The 26,302-nt window shown below is 41.4% G+C and overlaps 1 protein-coding gene across 3 annotated transcripts in view; it reads right to left on the reverse strand.

Annotated features, from left to right (window-relative positions):
• TFB1M (transcription factor B1, mitochondrial) overlaps positions 1-26,302 on the reverse strand; it is a 108,489-nt gene that overhangs the window by 36,306 nt on the left and 45,881 nt on the right. For all 3 annotated transcript variants that reach the window (XM_033939227.1, XM_033939228.1, XM_033939225.1), the window contains exon 6: positions 17,725-17,844. In XM_033939227.1, coding sequence (XP_033795118.1) covers positions 17,725-17,844 — 120 coding nt within the window. The remainder of the gene's footprint in view (positions 1-17,724; positions 17,845-26,302) is intronic.

Here is a 26,302-nt window from a genome sequence, read left to right on the forward strand (position 1 = left end):
AGACCGATTTAAAAAGGAGCTTGTACAATAAACCCAATAACAACTACCTATCAGTCTTTTTTTTTTTTAAACCACAAACCTCCACTTGTGCACCACAGGAAATCAATTTAGTTCACTTAAGCAAGCACCAAACAGAGCCTGTTACAACATAAAGATACAGATGGTTTTTTTTATATATAGCCTACAAAGTGAAGCTTCTCTGGACATGAGGAGCTATATTCATTGGTTTCCATCACTGTCACATCTGCTTTTCTTTCTGCTCTTTAACTGCCATGGTAACTAAAATCCACTACAGAGGGCCGCGCTTTAAGAGCACCTCATAAGCTGAAGAGCTGGCAGTCATTCATATAGTCCCAACCAGGGGCAAATAAAAAACAACAAACTCTTCCCCCAAACCTCACCTGGTGTGGTTTTTGTTGTTTTGTTTTAAGTAACAAATATCCAGAAGCCTATCTTCAACTGTTGCTGTTCTATGTCGTGACAACAAAAGATCCAGTCTGATGGCCTGCAAAAACGTTTTGAATCTTTAACTGACAACATTACTGGATGGCTTGGGGTGGGTGGGAGGGGGAACACCCCAGTACACAGAAAATTCCTGTTCTCCTTCCTATTTTCGCTCTTCGGGAGTTTTAGTGTACTGGGGGGTTCCCACCCCCACCTCAACAGGACTTCTAAGTGTATTGGGGGGTTCCCCCCCCCCCCTCAGAGCGCAAAACAGAAGACCTCAAAGCGGCGGCTCGCATTTGTCCTGCGCCCTAATGTAAGTGCAGGATTGTTGGCGCATCGTTGTCCTTCGCGGTTTTGACACATTACCATTTGAAGAGGGGACCTACAAGGGAGGACAAATATAATTAGGAAACCCTAAGGGTCATTTTAGTAAAGAACAGTAAGCACTTAAGGCAGGAATTAACATATGGCTAATAGTTACTGTGGCAGCTTGACACTCAGTGCATGTTAATTCCTGAATTCGTGTCATACTGTGGGATGGGCGAGGAACAAATCTTGACTGCGCCTTGCAGTTATTGCATGGCAAGTAACCATGTGCACTGAAACTGCTACCACAGCAGATAGTGCGGATTGCTTAATGACACCTCAACAGGTCTCGTGCACTTGATGTGTGGTAAGTATAATTGTCTCTGCATTCAGGAGGTAATTCTATAAGTAGGTGCCTCCTCTTAAATGACCCAATGCTATACGATAAAAGGCTAGTCTATTTTGGCACTTGGGTGCCGAGATGTCATAATAGGATATTAAAATTATCACTATACAAGTCTTATGTATCACTATAGACCTCAGTAGTGCCACCCTTAATGTGTATTAAACTTTATACACATACAGGCACCAAAGTTCTTCATTGGTCTCAATAGCTCAACTATTTTTTATTTGTTTAATATAAATACTCCTCTTAATCTACGCGGCTGGGGGTAGGCACTCCGACATAGATCTATGTTTCGCCCAAAGGGCTTTGTCAAGGAAATCCCCCTTAGAACCTGTTAAATCCACAGGCGCGGGAAGCACAAGTTGTTGGTTCTAAGGGGGATTTCCTTGACAAAGCCCTTTGGGCGAAACATAGATCTATGTCGGAGTGCCTACCCCCAGCCACGTAGATTAAGAGGAGTATTTATATTAAACAAATAAAAAATAGTTGAGCTATTGAGACCAATGAAGAACTTTGGTGCCTAGTTCCTGAAAGTGTATAAAGTTTAATACACATCTGGGTGGCACTACTGAGGTCTATAGTGATACATAAGACTTATATAGTGATAACTTCGGTGCAGCACGCATGAGTCTTATTAAAACAACGAAGATAGAGCTATTTAAGAGTTTATATTGATAACAGGATATTAGCATAACCCAGCTGTAGACCCGATACAACTGCAGGCATTTCAAAGCAACAAGGGCATGCGAAAATGGCAGAATTCTAGAACTGCCGCACGTATGCAGACGAACTGCCCTTGCCCCTCCTTTGAGCTGCCCAATGAACATCCCTCCCTTTGCTATTGCGCACCATGCCGCTTATGTGTGCCCTTACGGAATAGTGTTTAGTCATTTGGCTGCAACTTATGCGCGCAGTGTCTATTTAGCCAGCAAGCAACTACTCTGTACATTCAAAACATGCAAGTGGAACTCCCAGTTATAAAATTACTTTCTCGCTGTGGGGTCCTTTTACTAAGACGGACTAGCATTTAGCATGCACTGAAAACGGCAAGCGCATCTTAATAAAAGGACCCCTGTATGGGAAGATTTTGTACACATTTCCAACAGTTACCGCAGAGATTCTGCAAATAACCACATATTAACAATACCAATATACTACAGTAAAACCTTGGTTTGTGAGCATAATTCACTTCGAAACCATGCTTGTAATCCAAAACATTCATAAATCAAAGCGAATTTCCTCATAAGAAATAATGGAAACTCAGACGCTTCGTTGCAAAACTCAAAAACTTTAATACAAAATACTGTACATACTTGTATTGCAAGATCTCGCTTGTTTAGAACAGTCACTACACTCCTACAGCGTCAGAGAGAGAAGAACCATCGGCTCAATTGTGATGATGTGACGTGTGTATACTATTTGTCAGGCCTGTACAACTTTTTGATGTAAAGACCTTTTGGGGGCTTCCCTTAGGTAGAAAACAAAACATGGTCCATGTCGGGACTCCACAAATGTGATGCATTTAAGATAAGTTGCAATTTTTGAGTTTATCTTGATTATGACTGAACGTTATTTTTTTTTACTAAGGGCTCCTTTTACAAAGCCCGTGCTAGGGCCTTAATGCACGGAATAGCGTGCGCTAAATTTCAGCACGCGCTAGCCGCTACCGCCTCCTTTTGAGCAGGTGGTAGATTTCCGGCTAGCGCGCTAATCCGGTGCGTGCGATAAAACCACTAGCGCGGCTTTGTAAAAGGAGCCCTAAAATTCAAAATATGCAATGATTGGTCGGTGAGGCTTTAAATGTGAGATAAACATCTCGCACGGTCTCCAGGTCTCTGAGCATATTTTAACACACTAATATAATCTTTTAGATTAACGACATTGAACTAATTCACACATATGTGGGATATAAGTACAGTAAAACCTTGGATTGCAAGTAACTTGGTTTGCAAGTGTTTTGCAAGACAAGCAAAACATTTTATTAAATTTTAACTTGATATACAAGCAATGTCTTGTAATACAAGTACATATCACAACTGAGCCGATGGTTCTTCTCTCTATGGCACTTCAAGAGTGTAGTGACTGTTCTAAAAGAGCAAAGTCTTGCAATACGAGTTCTTACAGTATACACGCGTCACATCATCACAACTGAGCCAATGGTTCTTCTCTCTCTGACGCTGCAGGAGTGTAGTGACTGTTCTAAACGAGCAAAGTCTTGCAATACGAGTACGTATAGTATTTGGTATTAAAGTTTGTGGAACGAATCGTCTGAGTTTCCATTATTTCCTATGGGGAAATTCGCTTTGCTATACGAGTGCTTTGGATTACAAGCATGGTTCTGGAATGAATTATGCTTGCAAACCAAAGTTTTACTGTATTATATTGGTATTGTTAATATGCGGTTATCTGCAGAATCTCCGCGGTAACTGTTGGAGATGTGTACAAAAACTTCCCATACGTAAGGAAGTAATTTTCTAACTGGGCACCCGCATATGAATTTCCACTCTGTGCATATTTTAACATACCAAAACAGTTTATTTTTGTAGTTTTAATAGTTCTCATGCTGTTCTATATTCTTGCACAACAAAAGTACTGATATGTTAGATACACGCTCCCTTACCCTGTTATTGCTAAAATTTATTTTTTCCCTTCAGTTTTATGAGTTAATCTAAAAGAGCCTAGACATACCCAGAGAAGATATAAAGATCAACTATAATTCCAACTACTTACTACAAGACACATTTATAGAATAAACCAAGTTTTGAGACATTTTTTAAATAGTAAAGAGTATGCAGTTGTTCTGATATCAATTGGGAGATTATTCCACATCTTTGGGGCTTGCTTAGAAAAGATGGACACAAAAGTCCATTTGTACTGAACGCTTTTTCCAATAGGGGAATGCAAAAAGTAGATGATTTTTTTGATCATAACATTCCTTTAAAAAGCAGAAACAAAACAAGAGCCATCATATATTGTGGAGATTGGCCAAATAAGATCTTAAACACCATTGTGCATACTTTAAGATTATGCATGCATTGGTAATCAGTGAGCTTTGATCATGATCAACATAATACCCTACCAAATTTCTTAACAGACTACAGCAAATCACCATTGTATTTTGAAAAATCTGCATGGAGTTACAGATCACAGACGCAGGGATCACAAAGTATGAAGTTCGCATGCGCGCTTAGGGTTTTTATTATAGTAGATACTGGGAAAAACATAACTTCTTCTAGTATTCTCTCATGCCCACCCCATGTACCCTCTGTTTTTGTGCATTTTCTGTGCTGACGACTTTTCAACTGTACAAACTTCTGAATTTGATTAAACCAGAAGAGTACTGTCTCACAAAAACACTGATAAATACCGGTTTTTGAAGCATTAGACCAACCCTAATTAGTAGGAAAACAAACACCTAATCTTACCCTCGACAAGCACCTAAATTAAAAGCCCTGCCTCTTTTATAAAATAATTATCATAAAGCATTTAACACCTTGTTCCTTGAAGAGTTTTTCTCGTGTTGGCTGGTATCGGATTCTTGCGGTATATCACAGGTTGGTGTAATTACTGTGTGCCAGGCAAGATGAATCCATGAGCACAAGCATAGATTTGATTTAAACGGTTTGCTGTTGGATGATTCATGTATGTGATTGCCTGTTTGTTCTGTCTCTTTGCTAAAAATCTCATGAAAATCATGAGCATACTGTTAACCAGGCTGTGGTATGCCAGTGGTGTCAAAATTGAAGAGTTGTGAAATGGTTTGAATTGAATGCAAGATAACATAGAAACAGTGTAGATGACTGCAGATGAAGTGATGGTGACAGCTGGATCTGTAGGCACAGATAACAATCCTTGTTGATTTATTTTAGAGCTTGAGCAATTAATGCGTTAATAATACGATTGATACTTTAATTGTTTAACAGCATTAAAAAATGAATGGGATTAACGCAGCCAGGTCTACCTACCTTCCTTCCTAGTAGCAGCATTCTTCTGACTGATTCTACTTCCGGTGCACTCAACTGGAAGTGAAATCAGGCAGAAGAGGTCATAGGAATGTTGGCTTAGAGACATATTGAGAATTCGCAGGAGCCAGTTAGGAAGCCGCTCAGCGTCAAGTTGCGCTGCTGCTCGTGCTGCTGATTTGGATTAAGTGGATCCGTGCAGCCGGTTAGCAGCGGGGCAGGAGTTCAGAAAGCTTGCTCCTGCCCGCTGCACCTCCACCAGATCGGCAGAGATAAGAAGATAGGGCAGGGAGGAGGAGGGGGGCAGAGCCTGGATGCGGTGGCCTTAAAAAATTCTGGGAAGGGGCATTGACCCGAATATAAACTGGGACCCCCATTTTTGGGCCAATTTTTTGGCCCCAAAATCCCGGTTTATATTAGAGTATATACGGTACCTGTATGTAAACCACTTTGAGTGTGGTTGTAAAACTACAAATAGACAGTACACAAGTCCCTTTCCCTAATGCAAAACAGCAATGAGCAGTTCAACCTACAACGAGCAGCTTATCCTTCATTAAAGCATGATATTATGCCATTTTTAAAATAGTTTTCTATTATAAAAGAAGAACTAGCTTTTAGGTTATACATCAGCAGACCCCTGAGGCAGTCAACTAAGCCGAAACACAGTCCCAGCTGTTGATTTTTTTAAATAAAAGTAGTCTCCTGGCATGTGATGGATTGCTTCTGTGTCAAGAGGCGGTGGATAGCCTTGTCTCCATACCTGCGGTGAGAACCTTTCCCCCCCTCCACCGTTTTGGCCGGTTACCCGCAGCTAGCCGCGGATAACATCCACCGTGTCATTCTCTAGATGACACTAAACTGTTCATGTGCCCTGTGAATCCATACACGTCAACAACCCTGAGAGTCAGTGACCTATAGAGTATTCTTTAGTTCCATATCTTTAACTTTGAACGCTATAGTGGTACACCTTAAATACTCATTTTAGGCAGTACAGTTGGAAGTATCTCCTTCAGGTCTATGCATTTCTGCCTCTGGAGGTCGGTCTCTTGTTTTCAAGAAGAATAATGAAAGAGGAACCTGCTGCTCAAAGCCTACCTCCCTGTGTGCAGTTATATGGATTGTTCAGTTTCTATTTTAAAACATAAATTCAGCTGCAAAGTGTTCTTTATTTCACTGGGTCCTCCACAATATCACCAATTGCCTGGTTTAAATTATTCCTATTGTTAACCTGATACAATAAAACTATCCTCATTTCTCTGAATCATTGCTCAGATTATATGCAATTTCCACGTCGTCTGTTTTTTCTGAAAAATCTTGAAGCATTAAAATATATTCCCTGGGATAATGAGGTCATCCATGCTCTGAGTGCTGGGAGAGTTGTTATGTATTTAATTGAATGCTGCTTGCCAATGGAGGACTCAAAGAACTATTTTTTAAAAAAAATATTATAGGAAGGAAGTTACCTTCTGTTGAAAAAAAAAAAGGAAGATGAAAATTACTTAGATTTTCAGAAGAAATCCAAGACCTACTTGATCTCCTGTTAGACTAAGGGGATGTTTCCTTGTGCTGCTGTAGGTTTAAGACAGTTGGAGGGATCTCAAGCAGGAGCATGCAAAGGTTTTTAAATGCCTCTGTATTATGCTTTGATACCTTCTGGGTTGTGGATTTTATAATCATAAAGTAGGGTGTTTACAGACTTTAGACTATACTAGCTGATGACCCGGCGTTGCACGGGTATTTAATTATAGCAATAACACTGTAAATGGATTCAAATAAAGAAACTTTATAGTGGTGAATGAAATGATTGTTTTACAGCTTAATAAAAAGTACAATATTCAAATTATAATGTGAAATATTTGACAAAATGAATACAATACAACTAACGCAAAACGTGATTATAAACAACATTTTTAGTTTCACCTCCAGGAGCAAGAACATATAAATTGTTGGGTGAACCCACCCTTGAGCAAGCAACAAAGAGTTGTGGGCCGAGAGACCCCCAGAACATATCACCCCAGGTAGTGAGGGATCTGCATACCAAGTTTCGTTCAAATCGGTCAAGCCGTTTTTGATTTACTGTGAGAATGGCAGCTGTATACATTTTTTCCATTGACATGAATGGGTGAAATCTGATTTTCTGTTTGTAGCTCCGCCCACGTGTACAGGTGGGCCGTGAGACCCCCAAAACATATCACCCCAGGTAGTGAGGGATCTGCATACCAAGTTTCGTTCAAATCGGTCAAGCCGTTTTTGAAGTACTGTGAGAATGGCAGCTTTCGACTTTTTTTCCTTTGACATGAATAGGTGAAATCTGATGTTCTGTTTGTAGCTCCGCCCACGTGAGCAGGTGGGCCGAGAAACCCCCAGAACATATCACCCCAGGTAGTTGGAATTACAGTGAGAATGGCAGCATTTTACATTTTTTCCATTGACATGAATGGGTGAAATCTGATTTTCTGTTTGTAGCTCCGCCCACGTGTGCAGTTGGGCCGCGAGACCCCCAGAACATATCACCCCAGGTAGTGAGGGATCTGCATACCAAGGTTCGTTCAAATCGGTCAAGCCGTTTTTGAATTACTGTGAGAATGGCAGCTTTTTACATTTTTTCCATTGACATGAATGGGTGAAATCTGATGTTCTGTTTGTAGCTCCGCCCACGTGAGCAGGTGGGCCGAGAGACCCCCAGAACATATTACCCCAGGTAGTTGGAATTACAGTGAGAATGGCAGCATTTTACATTTTTTCCATTGACATGAATGGGTGAAATCTGATTTTCTTTTTGTAGCTCCGCCCACGTGTGCAGTTGGGCCGCGAGACCCCCAGAACATATCACCCCAGGTAGTGAGGGATCTGCATACCAAGGTTCGTTCAAATCGGTCAAGCCGTTTTTGAATTACTGTGAGAATGGCAGCTTTTTACATTTTTTCCATTGACATGAATGGGTGAAATCTGATGTTCTGTTTGTAGCTCCGCCCACGTGTGCAGGTGGGCCGCGAGACCCCCAGAACATATCACCCCAGGTAGTGAGGGATCTGCATACCAAGTTTCGTTCAAATCGGTCAAGCCATTTTTGATTTACTGTGAGAATGGCAGCTGTTTACATTTTTTCCATTGACATGAATGGGTGAAATCTGATTTTCTGTTTGTAGCGCCGCCCACGTGTGCAGGTGGGCCGCGAGACCCCCAGAACATATCACCCCAGGTAGTGAGGGATCTGCATACCAAGTTTCGTTCAAATCGGTCAAGCCGTTTTTGAAGTACTGTGAGAATGGCAGCTTTTTACTTTTTTTCCATTGACATGAATGGGTGAAATCTGATGTTCTGTTTGTAGCTCCGCCCACGTGTGCAGGTGGGCCGCGAGACCCCCAGAACATATCACCCCAGGTAGTGAGGGATCTGCATACCAAGGAACGTTCAAATCAGTCAAGCCGTTTTTGAATTACTGTGAGAATGGCAGCTTTTTACATTTTTTCCATTGACATGAATGGGTGAAATCTGATTTTATGTTTGTAGCTCCGCCCACGTGTGCAGGTGGGCCGCGAGACCCCCAGAACATATCATCCCAGGTAGTGAGGGATCTGCATACCAAGTTTCGTTCAAATCGGTCAAGCCGTTTTTGCGTGATCGCGGCACATACACACACACATACATACACACACACATACATACATACCTCCGATTTTATATATATAGATTATTTCCTGTATTTATGGGTTCTTTAATTTAAATCACACATTTATAGTCTCCTTAACCACAATAAAAGTTCCAGGTGAATAACAAATCAAGTCCATAACATTCCAAATACAATGAAAAGTTAATGTATATACTCGAATATAAAACTGAGGTGTTTTTTTTTTTTGGGGGGGGAGGAAAGGCCCACAAATGGAGGTCTCGGTTTATATGCGATCCTCTTTCTGATGATGGTGCTATTTTCCTACCCCCCCCCCCCCAATACACACACATACCAGATGTCTAGACCAGTTGTTTTTTTCTGATAGCTAAAACCCCTGGGTTGTTGGGTTTTTTTTGTTTTTTTTTGCATAGCCAAGCGATGTTAGTGCATCAATCGCTTGACTACTTTGCATGCGGAGTTAGCTAATTTGCATGGTCGGATTGGAAAATGGGCAATCGAGGGGAAAAGCCCGTGGTGAACCTTTTGTGCATCGGGTCAGTAAAAGCGATCGTCGCTAAAGCTATGAAAACAGGTTTAGCGATGATCGCTGACTTTAGTGCATCTAGCCTCAAGCTGTACGCATAAAGTCTAATTAGTGCCAGTTAGCATCAATTAGGTATTAATTTCCAACTATCAGTGCCAATTAGGCCAATCAATTGTTGTGTATGCAAATTGGCTTGTGCGCACCAATATGCTCACACAACTTAAGGCACCATATACAAAATTTGGTGATAATTGGATATCTTCAGCAGCACTAACTAGTTAAGCACCTCTGAACATGACCGGTTAGCCCTGGTCAAGAGATTTAGGGCTAGATTCACTAAGGACACCAATCGTGTCCTGACCACTTTGCGACCCGATCAACCTACGATCCGATCTGCGCGCACGCAAATGTAGGCAGGCAACGATTCACTAAAAAAATGAGGAACACTGACTGGGCTGGCCAATCAAAAAATAATCGACTGCTGAGGATCAGTCGCTCAGGTCCTTTCTGACTGCCCTGGTCTCTGCCCCGACTCGCCACCCTGCTCTCTGTCCTGACTCTCCTGCCCTTCTCCGCAGTGCAAGCCCGTGGTTTTAACCCGCGGGTTTAAAGTGGGTTAAAACCACGGGCTCGCAAAGTAAAAAACAAACAAACCAAAAACCCCAAAGCTCTGTAAGCATGCGCAGACCATCTACAGGTAAAGAAGATGGTCTGCGCATGCGTAGGGATCGCTGTTCAGCGATCTGTGCGGTCAGTTAGGGGCGTGATTACGATCGCCCCCATTTGCATGGATCGGATCGGATCCGTGGCCTATATCTGTCAGGAACTGTTTCTGGTCAATTAAGTTGCTTTGAATATCAATCCCTGCCTTTTTTGTGCCAGACCTAGGGGTGTAATCATTAGAATCTAATTTTGTGTCCGATTCTTTTGTTCTGTTTTATTTCCGACTCTTAATTCTATCTTACTAAATTTTGAAGTCTGCTTTTAATACATTTTGATCTGTAATTATTTATGTTGATCTTAGATTATTTTCATTTTCCTTTCTTACGAGCAGTGTGTTGATTTATGCCATTTAATAATTGTCTGCCAAGGTTTTAGTTTATCTTTAGTGTTATAATGATTTGAAATTTGCTGTCATTTTTTTTTTTTAATACTTGGCCTTGAGCACCTTAGCAGGAAGGCGTGCAATAAATATAACAGTTTGGCAATTGTATATCAAATGTTTTGGTTTTCTCTTCAAGTGCATGTAATTATTGCAGATATTTAATAGACTGAAGCGCCAAGACATGCCTCATATTCCTTTAAGTCTCTTCCCCTTCACGTGCACATACTGTGGCTAGATTCAGTCTTTTTACTCAGACTAGCCCTAATATCCCAGGCAGATACCAATCCTCCCAAGTCGTATTCCCATCACAATGCCTCAAAGCAGCAGCACATGTTAGAGCGGGTTTGTAAAAGAGGGGTAAGATACATTACAATCCAAAAGTTATTCATCATGAAATAAGGATTATTTTTTAATTTAGAGATTGTATATTCATGAAATGTTTACATTTTTTGGTAAGTCGTGATGGGTGGAGTAACGTCCACAATGATACACCGGGGAGAGGCCTAAGGCCCAGGTGCCTAAGTCCCTGCCCATAGGAGAGGCCTTAGGTGCTTGGGCCAACCAGAATCTTAGGACTGTCTCCAAGTGCATTCTAGGACGTGATGGGTGTGGCCTAAGATTCCAATTGGCCAGATCCCTTAGGCCACCTCTCATAAGAGGAGCCTAGGGGATCTGGCCAATCGGAATCTTAGGCCTCTCCCACTGGGAGACAGGCTTAAGATTCTGGTTGGCCCAGACATGTAAGGCCATTGAATCCCACAATGCACCAGGAAGGGGAAAGCCCGTCATTCGGGTGAAGGTAGGCCTGCCAGCTGGCCAGAAGCAGCATCCAGCTGGCTGGCCAACTAAAAAAGGTAGGGGGGGGGTCTTGCTAGGCTAGGAGGTGTCCGGCTGGGCTAGGGGGTCTAGCGGCCGCCTAATTTTTTGAGGGGTGGGGTGTCCAGCAGGAGGGATTGGGCATCTCTCCTGCTGGGGATATTTGCGAGGTTCAAGGGGGGTGTCCGGCAGGAGGGACTGGGCATCCCTCCTGTAAGCGATGTTTTTTGGGGTTCGTGGGGAGTGTTCAGCAGGAGGGATTGGGCATCCCTCCTGCTGGAGATCTTTGTGGGGTGGGGGGGGGGGGGGGGTCAGGCTCCCTGATTCTCTAACCGGTGCTTATGACAGACGTCAGTTAGAGAATTGTGGTGTTAGGCAAAGGACTGGATCCTCCAATGCCTAAAAAGGTCTCGTTTTGGGCGTTTGATACTTGGGCAAATTTTTGGTCAGGAATATGTTATAAAGATAGATGTAGTGGTGGTCTGAGCGATTAAACACCTGGACATATAAGTAGGCCATTCTCAAAAAATGCCACATTTTGCACTCCCCCCTCCCTCCGAGAATGGACATTTTTCTACTTCTGATGTGCGACTAGCGCCTTAGGCCAAAAAAGGACTTAAGATTTTTTTTTTATTATTATGCCCCTCTATGTGTATTGTTTTAGAATACATGTGATCTTTGCACAATTTAGGAGCAGGCATTTAGGCCTGGATTTAGCTGGCCTAAATCAATGCACCTAAAAGTTATGCCATGCCCTAATGAATATGCAAATCTCTCATGCATATTCATAAAGGATACTCTGAAAACCTTGGTCTTTCTATGGCCCTCCAAGACTGAATCTGGACAAACCTGCCTGCCCTACAACACTTTCCAAACTGTGGCTGAACATATAGTTATGAAATGCTCTCTTAATCCAGATTCAGTGGCCCAGAGCTTTAGCAACAATTGCTGTTCCTTGATGGCTCGATTTTGCAGCTGACATCACTGTAGTTATTATTTTTGTCAATCTACCGATGTTTACATGTCGAAATGCAAATTTAAATGACCTCTCTCTCTCTCTCTCTCTCTCTCAGCATAACCGAACAGCTCATCTGGCATTACTCTAAAAACAAGCACTGTACATAATATGCACTAATACTAGCTTTCATATTCCTCCACCATTCTCTCCCCAAAACAATTCTGAACAGATTTTTGTCAAAGAACTCAGAATGTTCAGCTTTCTGGCACAGTGGAATGGATAGATAAACTGTGCCACATATGGAATATCAAAAGCTTTCAGTGCGTTTACTCCTAAAGATTAATAATGCACCTAAAATCGTCGCGGAAAGCTCATGATTAGATACAGAAACACCATTAATCAATACATAACCCTGTGGAATTACAGAATTTCCTGTGAACTGCTGATGCTTCTAAATGTATTTCTTTATTTTAATTTAAATACGGAGCTGGTTTGTGCTGTTCTAACGGCAAGGCAATGAAAATCTTTTTCTCAGAAACAATCAACTAGAGCAGTGTTTTTCAATCTTTTTTGGGCAAAGGCACACTTGTTTCATGAAAAAAATCACGAGGCACACCACCATTAGAAAATGTTAAAAAATTTAACTCTGTGCCTATATTGACTATATATAAAGTAATTCTCTTGAATAGGAATCAAATAAACACAAAGAAAGTATTTTATAATTACTTTATTATGAAATATTAAGTAAACAGAATAGTGAAAAATTATAAAATACTTTATTCAGTGCAAAACCTGGGCCTGTTTGGCTGAACACAAAGCTGATATTCTGGCTGGAATCGAAGAAAGACACACACGTAGCTCTTCGTCAACAGCTCTCAGTCTCTCTCTGTATTTGGTTTTTATAGCATACAAAAATAGACAAATATACCCTCCATCCTTTTTATTAAACCACAATAGCAGTTTTTAGCGCAGGGAGCTGCGCTGAATGCCCAGCGCTGCTCTTGATGCTCATAGGCTCCCTGCGCTAAAAACCACTATTGCGGTTTAGTAAAAGGTGACCATATTGTAAAATATAGACAGCAGATATAAATTCAGAACTGTGCATAGTAAGTGAAGGGAAGTTTTCATCTCTGGGAATTTACCCAGTTAACTATTAAGTTATTTGGGCAAATTCCTTTGAAAACTGTGGTAATACTGCCTCCACTTTGCTAAATTTAAAATAAAATCATTTTTCCTACCTTGTCTGGTGATTTCTGGTTGCACTTTCTTCTTCTGACTGTGCATCCAATCTTTCTTCCCTTCTATCAGCCTGTATGCTTTCTCTCCTCCACACCTCATTCCCTCCCCCAACTTTTTCTTCCTCTCTCCATGACCTTTCTTTCTTTTTTTCTGTTTCTCTTCTTTCCTTCTGTTTCCCTGCCTGCCCCCTTTCTTTCTTTCTCCCTGCCGTTCCCCAAGCCACTGCCACTGCCGCTGCCATCGGGGAACAGGACCCACCAATGGATAACAGGCCCCAAAGCCGACGCATGCTCTCCCTGACGTCAATTCTGCAATCGGAGAGGAAGTTCCGTCTAGCCAGGCAGCGATTGGCTGGCCCGAACTTCCTCTCTGACTGCAGAATTGACGTCGGGGAGAAGAAGACTTATCGGCTCGATAGATTAGATCGCCAAGACAAAGTGAGTCCTGGGTGATCGACTCACTTTGCCTTGGCGAGCTACTGGCGCCCCTGCCTCGGGCCCCCTGTCAGCTCCGGGCCCCTGAATGCAGGACTGGTAGTACTGCCCTGATGGCGGCCCTGCGGCACACCAGGCAACATCTCGCGGCCCACTAGTGTGCCGCGGAACAGCGGTTGAAAAACACTGAACTAGAGAAATATTTCAAACAGTAAATAAGCTAATATTTCTCTTAACACGCAGGCCAATGTTCAGAACCTAACGCCGACACTAGAGGTGATTAGCACCGACACCAATGCAGGGAGGGAGCAGTATAGGAGCTGAAGATCAGCGCAAATAGTTTTAGATTATTGCCTTCTAATGCTCAGAAATGGCACTCAACCCAGACCTTGCCCTTACCACTAAAAACCTAATGCCAGTTCAAATCTGGTGTTAGAATAAGATGAGTCCTGCCCTGGTATCTGAGCTCTCAAGCCGGAGGAGGGTTTGGCTGGTTGACTGTCATCTGCGCCAGCTTGGATGGCGTGCATGGTGCCGATAGTCTGCCTATCAATTCCCTATATGTACAAGTTTATGAATTGGAAAAAGAGGGAGGCTGATAAATACTTCCCAAGTTAGCTCTCTCTCTTTTGCATGCAATAAAGTAGCCTCTGCCTTTCTTGGAGGTAAGCCACAGGGATGCTGGGCCTTTCTTTCCTTGCTTACATTAAGGAGTCAGAATAGTGGCTGCAAAATAGGGTTAATGAGGGAAATCTAGGCAAGGCGAGAGGCAGAACTTGCAGCTCTTCAGAGCGCACTGGGACAAAAAAACTCTGCTCCCCACTTGGGACATGTGCACAGGAGCTTTGCTTAGGCTCAGCTCTTGTACACATGAGCGAGGCGAGTTCCTTCTCCTTACCGAAAAAAGCTTCCCAATGCTCATCACTAATAGCGTGCATATGATTTGCATGCTATTAGTGTTGAACATTGGGAAGGTATTTTTTGGTGCTGTTCCCTGTGGTATTCTCCTGCGCTATAAAGAACAGCGCAGTTCTCAGCATCTCCCTGATGTCAAAGGCACGTTGCAACAAGCAAGCAAAACTCTTCTAAGTTTATTTATTTTATTTTTTGCCCATCCTCCCAAAGGAGCTTAGAACGGATTACAAACCAGGTATTCAGGCATTTTCCCTATCTGTCCCAGTGGGCTTACAGTCTATCTAATGTACCTGGGGTAGTGGGAGATTAAGTGACTTGCCAAGGGTCATAAGGAGCAGTGCAGGGTTTTGAACCCAGAAGCTCAGGGTGCTGAGGCTATAGCTCTAACCACTGTACCACATCTGGACAGAGACAGACTCCAAGACTGGAAGTCCACCACTGGAAGTCCACCACTAGCACACCAGATTACTCTCTCACGCAAAGTTTCATTCACGGCAAGAAAAGGATATCAATATGCTCCTATAAAGCTTAACACTATAACTTGTCATGGGGCCCCCACTCTACCGAGACAAACAGGCTAAACTGGACTACTTAACTGTCTCCATTCCTTTGCAAAATCATCTCCAGCTGAGGGTCTCCTACCAGACCATTTAACAAGTGATAATCTGGCAAACCTCAAAGAAACCCAACCTGGACCCAAATAAGCCAAGCAACCATTGAACAATCACAAATTTACCATTTCTAGGCAAGATCACTGAAAAAGTAGTTCAGTTTTAGCTGTTCGGCATCCTGCTGATCATAGATGTCCTGGAACCATTCCAGTCAGGTTTTAGAGTCACTTTAACACTTGAACTCCAGCTATGCACAAATGTTTGCTATTGTCATCTATGGAACTTTAATCATTTGCATAAAAGCCATAGGACTCGTGGGTCCAGTGCCAGGCTTGCTCAAATCTTTCTTCCAAAATCACTTCCACACTGTCCTCCACGGGATCAGTAATCTTCTGTAGACGCCCAGAATTAAATTGCTATCATTTAACACAGTGATCTCAAACTCGTGGCCTGGGGGCCACATGCAGCCCGCCAGGTACTATTTTGAGGCCCTCGGTATGTTTATCATAATCACAAAAGGAAAATAAAACAGTTTCTTGATCATATGTCTCTTTAGCTATAAATTACAATATTATTGTTAGTCTTAGTCAACAGAAAAGATTTATAAACTATAAAGAGTTTTACCTCATGCAAAATTGTCATTTCTTTAATAAGACATTAACTATTTTTTCTGAGGCCCTCCAAGTACCTACAAATCCAAAATGTGGTCCTGCAAAGGGACAGCTCTGCTTTTCAGCTATATAATCCACAGTGTGAGGTGCATATTGAACTCTGAGCTCATTATGGAAGCTCAAGTTCTTACAATCAGCTAATCTAGCTTTCAGTCAGCACTGCCAACTACCAATTATCTCTGTCCTTTACCGAAGCCCCAGCTTTTGCCATAACCGTCCCAGCATGCATGAATTCCTGCCTGGATTCTGCAACTTGCTTTACACTTGGATTCCCTAAAAACTGAAACAGCATCATCAACTCATTCAGAATATAGCAGCTCAAACGCTGGGAAATAAATTACATTTGAAAGGGTCACAATTCTAAAATCTCTGCACCGGCTCATGATACCTTCGAGCCAAGTAAAAATTCTAAAAATGACTTTTACTGTTCTCAAAGGATGTGTACCACTCTACCTCAGTAATCATATGCATCTCTGTGCCACCAGGGCTTTAAATGTAGGTTTTTTTAAAGTCTGAAAGGTAGGATGTGTCAGTGTTGACCAGGACAGGAGGTGGGAGGGAACCCTCCTGTCCCGACCCACCAGGGTTTATGGCAGGCCCGGGGAGGCTTGCAACAGGTCCAGGAGAGAGGCGGATGGATGATGACCCAACTATAAACAGAGATCCCCATTTTTGGGTAATTTTTTTAGCCCAAAAATCTAGATTTATATTCAGGTATATACAGTATGTCTTATCGTTTGCAGGATTTGATTTTTTTTCTCACACCCTAGAATTATCATCAAAGAAAAGAAATATAGATATTTGAGCTACAGATAACTTCCTTAAATTGAATAAACAGAAAACAAAAATTGTTTGGCTTGGGAGTTACGATAGTGTTCCACAAAATAATTTTACTCTGAGCACTGGGAAAATTCTTCAAATAGATAATAACTCCAAGGTGTTGAGGATTATCTTGGACACCAAATTGTCTATGGCAGATCAAATAAATTATCTTGTTAAAAATGTTTTTTAAATTATGCCAGTTAAGACATATACGCTCATCTTTGGATTCTTCTAGCTTTTGGACTATTTCCCAAGCTATTTTAATACCCCATTTATTGTTTCTTTATATGAAGGTGTTGCTCTGAAACTTTAGAGAAAACTACAATTGCTACAGAATACAGCAGTGTGATTAATTTGTACAGCTGAAGAAATTTGATAGAGCATCTTCTCTTGTGAAAAACCTTCATTGGGTACTAATAAAATTTAGAGTAATATTTAAGATCACTTGCATTGTATTTAAATCTTTGTGAGCACAAAATCCATGTGCTATAAGGTAGCCAATATCATCTTTTGCAAAATCAAATTGAATCCATGGATTATTAGAAGTATATTATCCTTTCCATCATTGCAAAAAGTTAAATATAAAAAGTATTATCAATAGTCTTCCAGTTATTCTGGAATGAAAGTTTGGAATAGCCTGCCTAGTCATATTAGATCGTCTACATCTTATCTTTTTCATAATTTTTGGAAAACCCATTTATCAGATAAATATGTATCTCAGATGTCTAATGTACAGCTTTTTGAGATAGGATAGAGGATAGAATACCTTTACTATTGTATTTTCCCTCTAAATGCCAGAGATCTTTGTTGTAATCGGCACTGAATCTTTGAGATAATGCAGAATATAAGCCAACTTTAGCATAGCGTAGACTTACCTCGGGTTTTGGGACAAAGGCTCGACCCGGAATGGTGAAACAGTTTTGGACATTGCAGAGATATTGGGCCATGATGGAGAGTCTGCTTCGTTGTCGACTACCCGTACTGGCTGTAAGTCTCTATCCATATTCAAAAATACAGAGAACTATTAAACTACGCAGTAAATCAAATATAATGGGATGATGTAAATACACATATATAGCAAAATTGTTAACAATACTTATAAATGTTTCTCTTTTTTAATGACTAAAAATAATAATACAAGCAGAATACCAAAACAAATAAAAAAATCACCAAAAAGGTATTCACTTTTTAAAGCCTTACTCTGAGATAAATTAAGGCAGGGTCCTACTAAGGAGAAAAGACCTCAGTGTTCCCTAAGAGTGAACTTGGGAAGCTGCTATGACAAATACTAAGTTGTCATAGAAAGCACATCCTCGGTCACAGAAAAACTCCGTAAAGATATAATAAATATTAATTATGTTTTAGCAAAAAGCTTTTAAGGTACAAAAGTGCTACCAGCACAAAAAGAACCCCGCACTCATCTTGATATTCTCCTCAGATGAGGGAAGATCACCGCTGCTCGATTCCCACAGTCAAAGGTTCAATATAATATCCATCTTAAGACTGTCATCTCAAAATTCCCGGCAGGCCCTGTTTCGCAATTCTTTCTGCTTCAGGGGAAGTGCTAAAACATAAAAAACAGTCAATGAATAAATAATTTAAGCGCTGTGCAACATACAGTTTCAATATCACTTACATTCAAAAAACGAGCTCACGCTTCAAAAATCTTCTAGGAGAAAATGGCTACTCGGCGTTTGTCTTGATTTAAACATACGTGTTGACGTCAATGCTGTCCAATCAGAAGGGGGACTGAACAAACCAATCGGAGAGTGACTCCTTTCATCCACTTCTGTACTATTCTCAGAAGAAGGCACGCCATTCAATTCTTGCATTTAAACCTCGCGGGGTACATGTTTGCAATTGAAAAATCAGTTTCTGCTCACAGCGCCTCAATACTTTTCTAAAATCACCTCCTGCTGAGATGGATGTAGTTTCTCAATAACCCAGCATTGCAATTCAGAGAAAAAATGATGGAAATCCACACAATGTTGCACCATAGGTGCTTCAAGCTTGTTACAAGTAAGACAAGATCTATGTTCTATAATACGTGTTTTAAAAGGTCTTGACGTTTGTCCTATGTACAACAAGCTACATGGACATTTTATTGCATATATCACACCTCTTGTTTCACAGGATGTTAAATTTCTCAAAATATATTCCTTGTTGTCTAATGATTAATAAAAGACGTACATTCTAATGTAATAGAACAGTGCCCACATTTAGAACGTCCCCTCCTCCCTCCCGTATCATCTTGAGCCATCACTGAAATCGCACCTTTACTAGTAGGGCAAACAAGTTCTTGCAGGTTTTTATTTCTTGTATAAGCTATGGTCATCTGTATATCCCTAAAGCACGAATGTACTGATAAACAGTTCCAATGTTTCCTTAAGATCTTCCCCAAGAAACGTACTTGTTGAGAATGTCTCAACACACAAACAAGTTTATCATCTTCATTTGCAGATTCCCTATACTGTAATAACTGGATCTCTATGATTATATAGTGCAAGACTTCTTAATACAAGATTCAGGATACCCACGATTCAACAGATTCTCCCCAAAACTTGTGCTTGTACTTTAAATTCAGTTTTGGTGGAACAAATCCGATGGTATCGCAGAAATTGTGAATTAGGCAAACTTTCTTTTAGATGTACCAGGTGGGAGCTAGTGAAGTCCAAAAAAGTATTCTTATCAGTCTTCTTCCGATGGACAGTAGTAAATGTGGGCACTGTTCTATCTGTTCTATTACATTAGAATGTACGTCTTTTATTAATCCATCAAACAAGGAATATATTTTGAGAAATTTAACATCCTGTGGAACAAGAGGTGTGGTATTTGCAATAAAATGTCCATGTAATTTGTTGTACATAGGACAAACGTCAAGACCTTTTAAAACACGTATTATAGAACATAGATCTTGTCTTACTTGTAACAAGCTTGAAGCACCTATGGTGCAGCATTGTGTGGATTTCCATCATTCTTTCTCTGAATTGCAATGCTGGGTTATTGAGAAACTACATCCATCTCAGAAGGAGGTGATTTTAGAAAAGTATTGAGGCGCTGTGAGCAGAAACTGATTTTTCAATTGCAAACATGTACCCCGCGAGGTTTAAATGCAAGAATTGAATGGCGCGCCTTCTTCTGAGAATAGTACAGAAGTGGATGAAAGGAGTCACTCTCCGATTGGTTTGTTCAGTTCCCCTTCTGATTGGACAGCATTGACGTCAACACGTATGTTTAAATCAAGACAAACGCCGAGTAGCCATTTTCTCCTAGAAGATTTTTGAAGTGTGAGCTCGTTTTTTGAATGTAAGTGATATTGAAACTGTATGTTGCACAGCGCTTAAATTATTTATTCATTGACTGTTTTTTATGTTTTAGCACTTCCCCTGAAGCAGCAAGAATCGCAAAACAGGGCCTGCCGGGAGTTTTGAGATGACAGTCTTAAGATGGATATTATATTGAACCTTTGACTGTGGGAATCTAGCAGTGGTGATCTTCCCTCATCTGAGGAGAATATCAAGATAAGTGCAGGGTTCTTTTTGTGCTGGTAGCACTTTTGTACCTTAAAAGCTTTTTGCTAAAACATAATTAATATTTATTATATCTTTACGGAGTTTTTCTATGACCGAGGATGTGCTTTCTATGACAACTTAGTATTTGTCATAGCAGTTTCCCAAGTTCACTCTTAGGGAACACCGAGGTCTTTTCTCCGTAGTAGGACCCTGCCTTAATTTATCTCAGAGTGAGGCTTTAAAAAGTGAATACCTTTTGGTGATTTTTTATCTCTTTTTTAATGCCCGTATCTCACTTGTCTTACATTTTAAGACAAACCATTAAAGGACCATATTTACTGAAGGATTTTGAGGTTCTTGCACATTAATTGACACTAAGGGCTCCTTTTACAAAGGTGCGCTAGCGTTTTTAGCTCGCATGCTAGCCGAAAAATTATTGCCTGCTTAAAAGGAGGCGGTAGCAGCTAGTGCGCGCTAAAACCACTAGCGCACCTTTGTAAAAGGAGCCCTAAGCTAATTGCAAAACCTCTGTGTTAATTTCTGGGGATGTTCCTAGCAATTTCTCATTCAGTTAATAGAATAAAAATATTTAGTCACATCACAGATAACACAATGCAGTTAGCTATACCTATTCAAGGTGTATCACACTATCTATTGCACTAACAGTTAACAAGCAGTAGGGTAATTCCATGTCAACTGGTCCAATCTCAAGGAGAGTTCCCACTTGACATTTCCAAGGATACAAAAATGTGGCCCATGTAAAGGGGCCCTTAACTCTAGACCTTTTTGAGACCATGCCCCAAAACTTTGGATATCTTCATTAGAGGTCCCAATCAATTTCTGAGATGGTTGATTGTGGAGCTCTGGACTGCATCTTTTTTTTTTTTTTAATTTATTTATTCATTTATCATTATTTCAACAAAATAAGCTTATTGAACAAACAAAAGCTTTTCCAAATTAAAATATTCAAAGAAAGTAAAATTCAATCAAAATTAAAATACATACAACCTTTTGGATAATCCACATTAAAGAGAGAAACAATTCACATTCATTGGGAATGAAAAAAAAAAAAAAAAAGAATTAAATTAACAAGATCAAAATCTAATGGTAGTTTGTTGTCTTCAATTTAAATCAGACCAGTAAGTTGGAGTCAATTGGAATTCTGCATTATCATTCCCTTCCAAAAAATATTGCAATTGGGAGGGTTCTTAAAAAACTTAAGTATTCTGATCCAAGTAAATGACACATTTACAAGGAAAGTGCAATTGAAATTTTGCCCCCAAAGTTTTAACATTCTCTTTCAATTCCAGGAATCTTTTCCTTCTTGCTTGGGTTGTTCTTGAGACATCAGAAAATATAGAAATCTTTCCATCCATAAAGGAGACTTCTTTCAACCTAAAAAATAGGCGAAGAAGCGCTTCCTTATCTTGAAGAAATACAAATGTCACAAGAAGCGTTGTTCGAAGTACAACTTCTTCCTCTGAGGTTTCCAAAATTCTAGATATATTAATAGAACTTAAATCCACATTAGATTGAACAACTTCTGAGGAGGAAGGCTTTTTAATAGAAACCAGTGTATAATATATTTTATGTAGAGGAGGAAGCCCTTCTTCGGGGTATTTGAAAACTTCTTTAAGAAATTTATAGAACAAATCTTTAAGGGACATTGTAAGTATTTTTGGGAAATTCAAAATTCTTAAATTCAACTGTTTAGTGTAATTCTCCAAGTTTTCCATTTTCCTCAAAAACACCAGTTTGTCCTGAGTAAGTAAATTACAAGAGGATTGAACTCCTTTAACAGATTGCTCTAAAGATTCAACTTTCTCCCCTTGGGCTTTTAAGTCCTCTTCAAACCTTTGCATATTCACATTTTGATTTTGAACAAGTGGTAGGATTCCTAGACAAACCTTGTGGAGAGAGTCCAGTGCAGTCCAAATTGAATCCAAGGTGATTTCAGCAGGTCTCTCTAGGGGTTGAAGAGTTGGTAATTCCCCCTGCACTGCTGAAATTGTTATAGCTGCCTTCGGTGAAGATAGTCCAGTCGGAGGATCCTGGGAAGTCAGTAAGCCCGATGGCTGCGCTATCAGCGTAGCTTCCGCTGACTTTGTAGCTACCAACATTCCTCCCCCACCCGGCCGCGAAGGAGGCGCTGGTCCCGCGGGGCTGAGCAAAGTCTTGCTCCCCAACGCCGATGCTTTCCTTACGTTCGGCTCAGCAGGAACGCCCCGCGGCAAGGACACAAAGAAGTCGGTGATAAATCCATGACGCTGCGAGGTAGGCTCCGGTGGATGGGCTACCACCGCTCTACCTCTTCGTTTTGGCATAACGATAGTTAAGCTAAGAGAGCAAGAAAATACTTTTTAGGCAGAAGCTGTAGTCACTGCGTCTTGCTACTTCTGGACTGCATCTTAACTGTAAGACACAGTTCCTGCTCACTCTCCACCCTGTTCCTCATTAGTCGTTTATGTAGAAATTACAGCACATTAACTGCTAAGCCACTGTGTTAACTGTTATCATATATTAATTACCAATTTCATAGCTAATACAGCTTAGGGGTACTTTTACTAAACTGTGGTAAGAACAGCAGGTTAAAATAGCTTACTATGGGATGCTCTCAGGCGTCCTGCATAGAGAATGACACGGGGGTCAAATTTTCCCTGTCCCTGCAGGATATCTCTACCCCCTGTCCCATCTCTATGAGCTCTGTCCCTGTCCCCATTCCTGCAAGCTCTATTCTCATCTGCACGAACTTCAAACACTTTAAAATCAAAAGTGTCCAAGGCTTGTGCAGTAAAGGTTAGAGCTTGCAGGAATGGAACAGGGATATCGAGATCCCGCAGGGACGGGGGCAAATTTGTCCCCGTGTCATTCTCTATACGGTAAGATTTGGATCTGCGCATGCAAATCATGCGCTAAAACTTATTGTGCCATTTTTCTGGGAGGGGGCATATCTGGGGCAAAGAGTGAGTATTTCTGTGCTAATCATTACCACATGCTGATTAGTGCAGGATTAGCACATGAGCCCTTATTACCTACAAAATAGGTGTCAGTAAGTGCTCACATACTAATGATAAAATTAGCATATGGCAATTCATTTATAAAATAGCAAAATTAGCCATTTTTCCTGCAATAAGATGACCTTAGCGCACAGGAAAGACCTATGTAAGGGCATGCTAAAGCCACTTTACCACAGCTTTGTAAAAGGAACCCTTAGCAAATGGAGGTCTAAGTGAATTTTGCAGCATAAAAGGGCATAGAGGGTGTTGTCTTTCTCAGGTTACAGACTAGCAAATCATTCTATGGGAACAATGCTACAGTTCATAAATTAAGGACAGCAGTCCAGGTCAACAGCAGACAGAAGATATTACCATTTTATAGTCATCTGAACTCATTTCAGGCAGATCACCAATGATCCGCTTAGAGCAGGGGTACCCAATACGTCGATCGCGATCGACCAGTAGCTCAGGAAGGCAACGTGAGTCGATCGCGAAGCCCATCCTGGGCTCCGTGATAGACTCGTGTTGCCGTCCTGATCTCCAGTGTTCTCCCTAGGGCCTTTTAGCTGGGCGGTCCGCCCAGCTGTCATCTGCCGCTGCTGAACATTTAAAAAACCCAAAAAAAACCGGCTTGGAGATTTCAGCCCGTAGCAAACTTATGCTCCGGGCTCTAACGTGTGCGTGCCGGCTTCTCTTCTCTTCCCTCCGAAACCGGAAGTTATGTCCGGGGAGGGGAGAAGAGAAGCCGGCACGCACATGTTGAGAGCCCCGAAGCAAGCGTTCGCTACGGGCTAATGCAGGAGACAGGTTCGTGAAGCATTTGTTCTTCTTCCTGCCGGGTCCTGCCTACTTTCTGTTTCCGCGAAGGCAGGACCCGGCAGCATTTCCCCCAATAGGTTGATCACGATCTTGGGCTGATCAGCCTTCCTCTTCCCGACGGCAGAATTGACGTCGGGGAGAGGAATGCTGGTTGGCCGAAGCAGGGAGAGCTTGGAGCCTGTTATTGGTGGCGTCTGGATCCTGGTCCCCGATGGCAATGGCAGTGGCAGTGGCTTGGGGGAGGGCAGGGAGAAAGAAAGAAAAAGGGCAGGCAGGGAGACAGAAGGAAAGAAGAGAAACAGAAAAAAAAGAAAGGGAGGCAGAGAGAAAGAAAGGGCAGGGAAGAGGAAGGAAAAGTTGGGGGAAGGAATGAGGTCTGGAGGAGAGGAAGCATACAGGCTAAAAGAAGGGAAGAAAGATTGTATGCACAGTCAGAAGAAGAAAGTGCAACCAGAGACTCATGAAATCACCAGACAAGGTAGGAAAAATGATTTTATTTTAAATTTAGTGATCAAAATGTGTCTGAATTTATATCTGCTGTCTATATTTTACACTAAGGTCCCCTTTTACTAAAACGTAATAGAGGTTTTTAGCGCAGGGAGCTTTTGAGTGTCGAGAGCAGCGCTGGGCATTCAGCGCAGCTCCCTGCGCTAAAAACTGCTATCGTGGTTTAGTAAAAAGGGAGGGGGGTATATTTGTCTATTTTTGTATGGTTGTTACTGAGGTGATAGTGCATAGAGTCATCTGCTTTGACCTCTTTGAAAAACTCTGGAATAGGATTGATAATTAACATTTTCTATGCGTACAGTGTGCTCTGTGTTTTTTTTTAAATTTTATTGTTGGTAGATCATTTTGACTTGGTCATTTAAAAAGTAGCTCGCAAGCCCAAAAAGTGTGGGCACCCCTGGCTTAGAGCATGGGAGCCAAATTTGGCCTGTGAGAAAATACCCCGTTCCTTCCCTCCCTCTATCTCATTGTCCACCATCTCTCTCCCGGCTTCTCGATCTCACCTTCAAAGCAGCCTGCAGAGGATCATCTGTCAGCTGTAGCGATCCTAGCAGGCTGCCATAGCCTCCATAGCCTGCTAGGATCCCTACAGCTGACCAGTGATCCTCTGCAGGCTGCTTTGAAGGTAAGACTGAGAAGCCGGAGGATGCTAGAAAGAAGGGTGAAAACATGCAGGCCTTCGCGCTGGGGGGGAGGGGTCCAAAGAGAAATGTATATGCCGGACTGAGGGAGAGGGGAGGGGAAGAAATAATGGGTCTAAAAACAGAGGAGAGGAAGAGAGATGGTGGACAGTGGGATGGAGGGAGGGAAGGAAGGAACAGAAAGGGAGAGAAGTTGGGCATAAGGGATGGTGTGGAGGGGGGATAGAGATATTTGATAGAAGGGTAGTTGGGAAGAGAAAGGGAGAGATAGTGGACCCTGGGGTGGTGGGAAAGAAGGGAGAGATGCTGGATGAAAAGGGTGGTTGAGAAAAGGAGAGATGGTGGATCTGGGGATGGTGGAGTCCATCACTGCAGCTGTGGGGATGGAGACAAAAAAAGGAAAGATGCCAGGCCTCCAGGGGAGGAACGGGAAATGGAAGGGGAGGACAGAGATGGAAGATGGATGGTGGATGGAAACGACAAATGGGCAGGAAACCCTGGCAAGCGAGTTATCAGAAGACAACCAGAGCCTGGGACAAACATAACTAGATTGTATTTCATCCTGAGTTTTCCCTATGTTTTTTATTAATGTACGTGTAATTTAATTTATTATTATATATTAGTAGTTATGAAACTTGTCGTTTATGTTTGTAATTTTATTTACTACAATGTAGTAGTAGTTATAGTACATCTCTTTTATGTTTGTCTTCCTATATTTTGTAATTCTATCACTTTGTACATTGCTTAGAATTCGGAATAAGCGATTAATCAAATGTTATAATAAACTTGATATGATTTGAATAATGACCAGACAACAAAAAGGTAGAAAAAAATAAATTTTATTTTCTGTTTTGTGATTCAATATGATAGATTTGAAATGTGGTATCCTGCCAGAGCTGGTTAGACAGCAAGCATGAACTAGGACCTAAAAGAGATAGGAAAAGTCTTTATTTATTTTGTTTACATCACAGAGCTGGT

Source organism: Geotrypetes seraphini, chromosome 3 (genome assembly GCF_902459505.1).
Source record: "Geotrypetes seraphini chromosome 3, aGeoSer1.1, whole genome shotgun sequence".
NCBI lineage: Eukaryota > Metazoa > Chordata > Amphibia > Gymnophiona > Dermophiidae > Geotrypetes > Geotrypetes seraphini.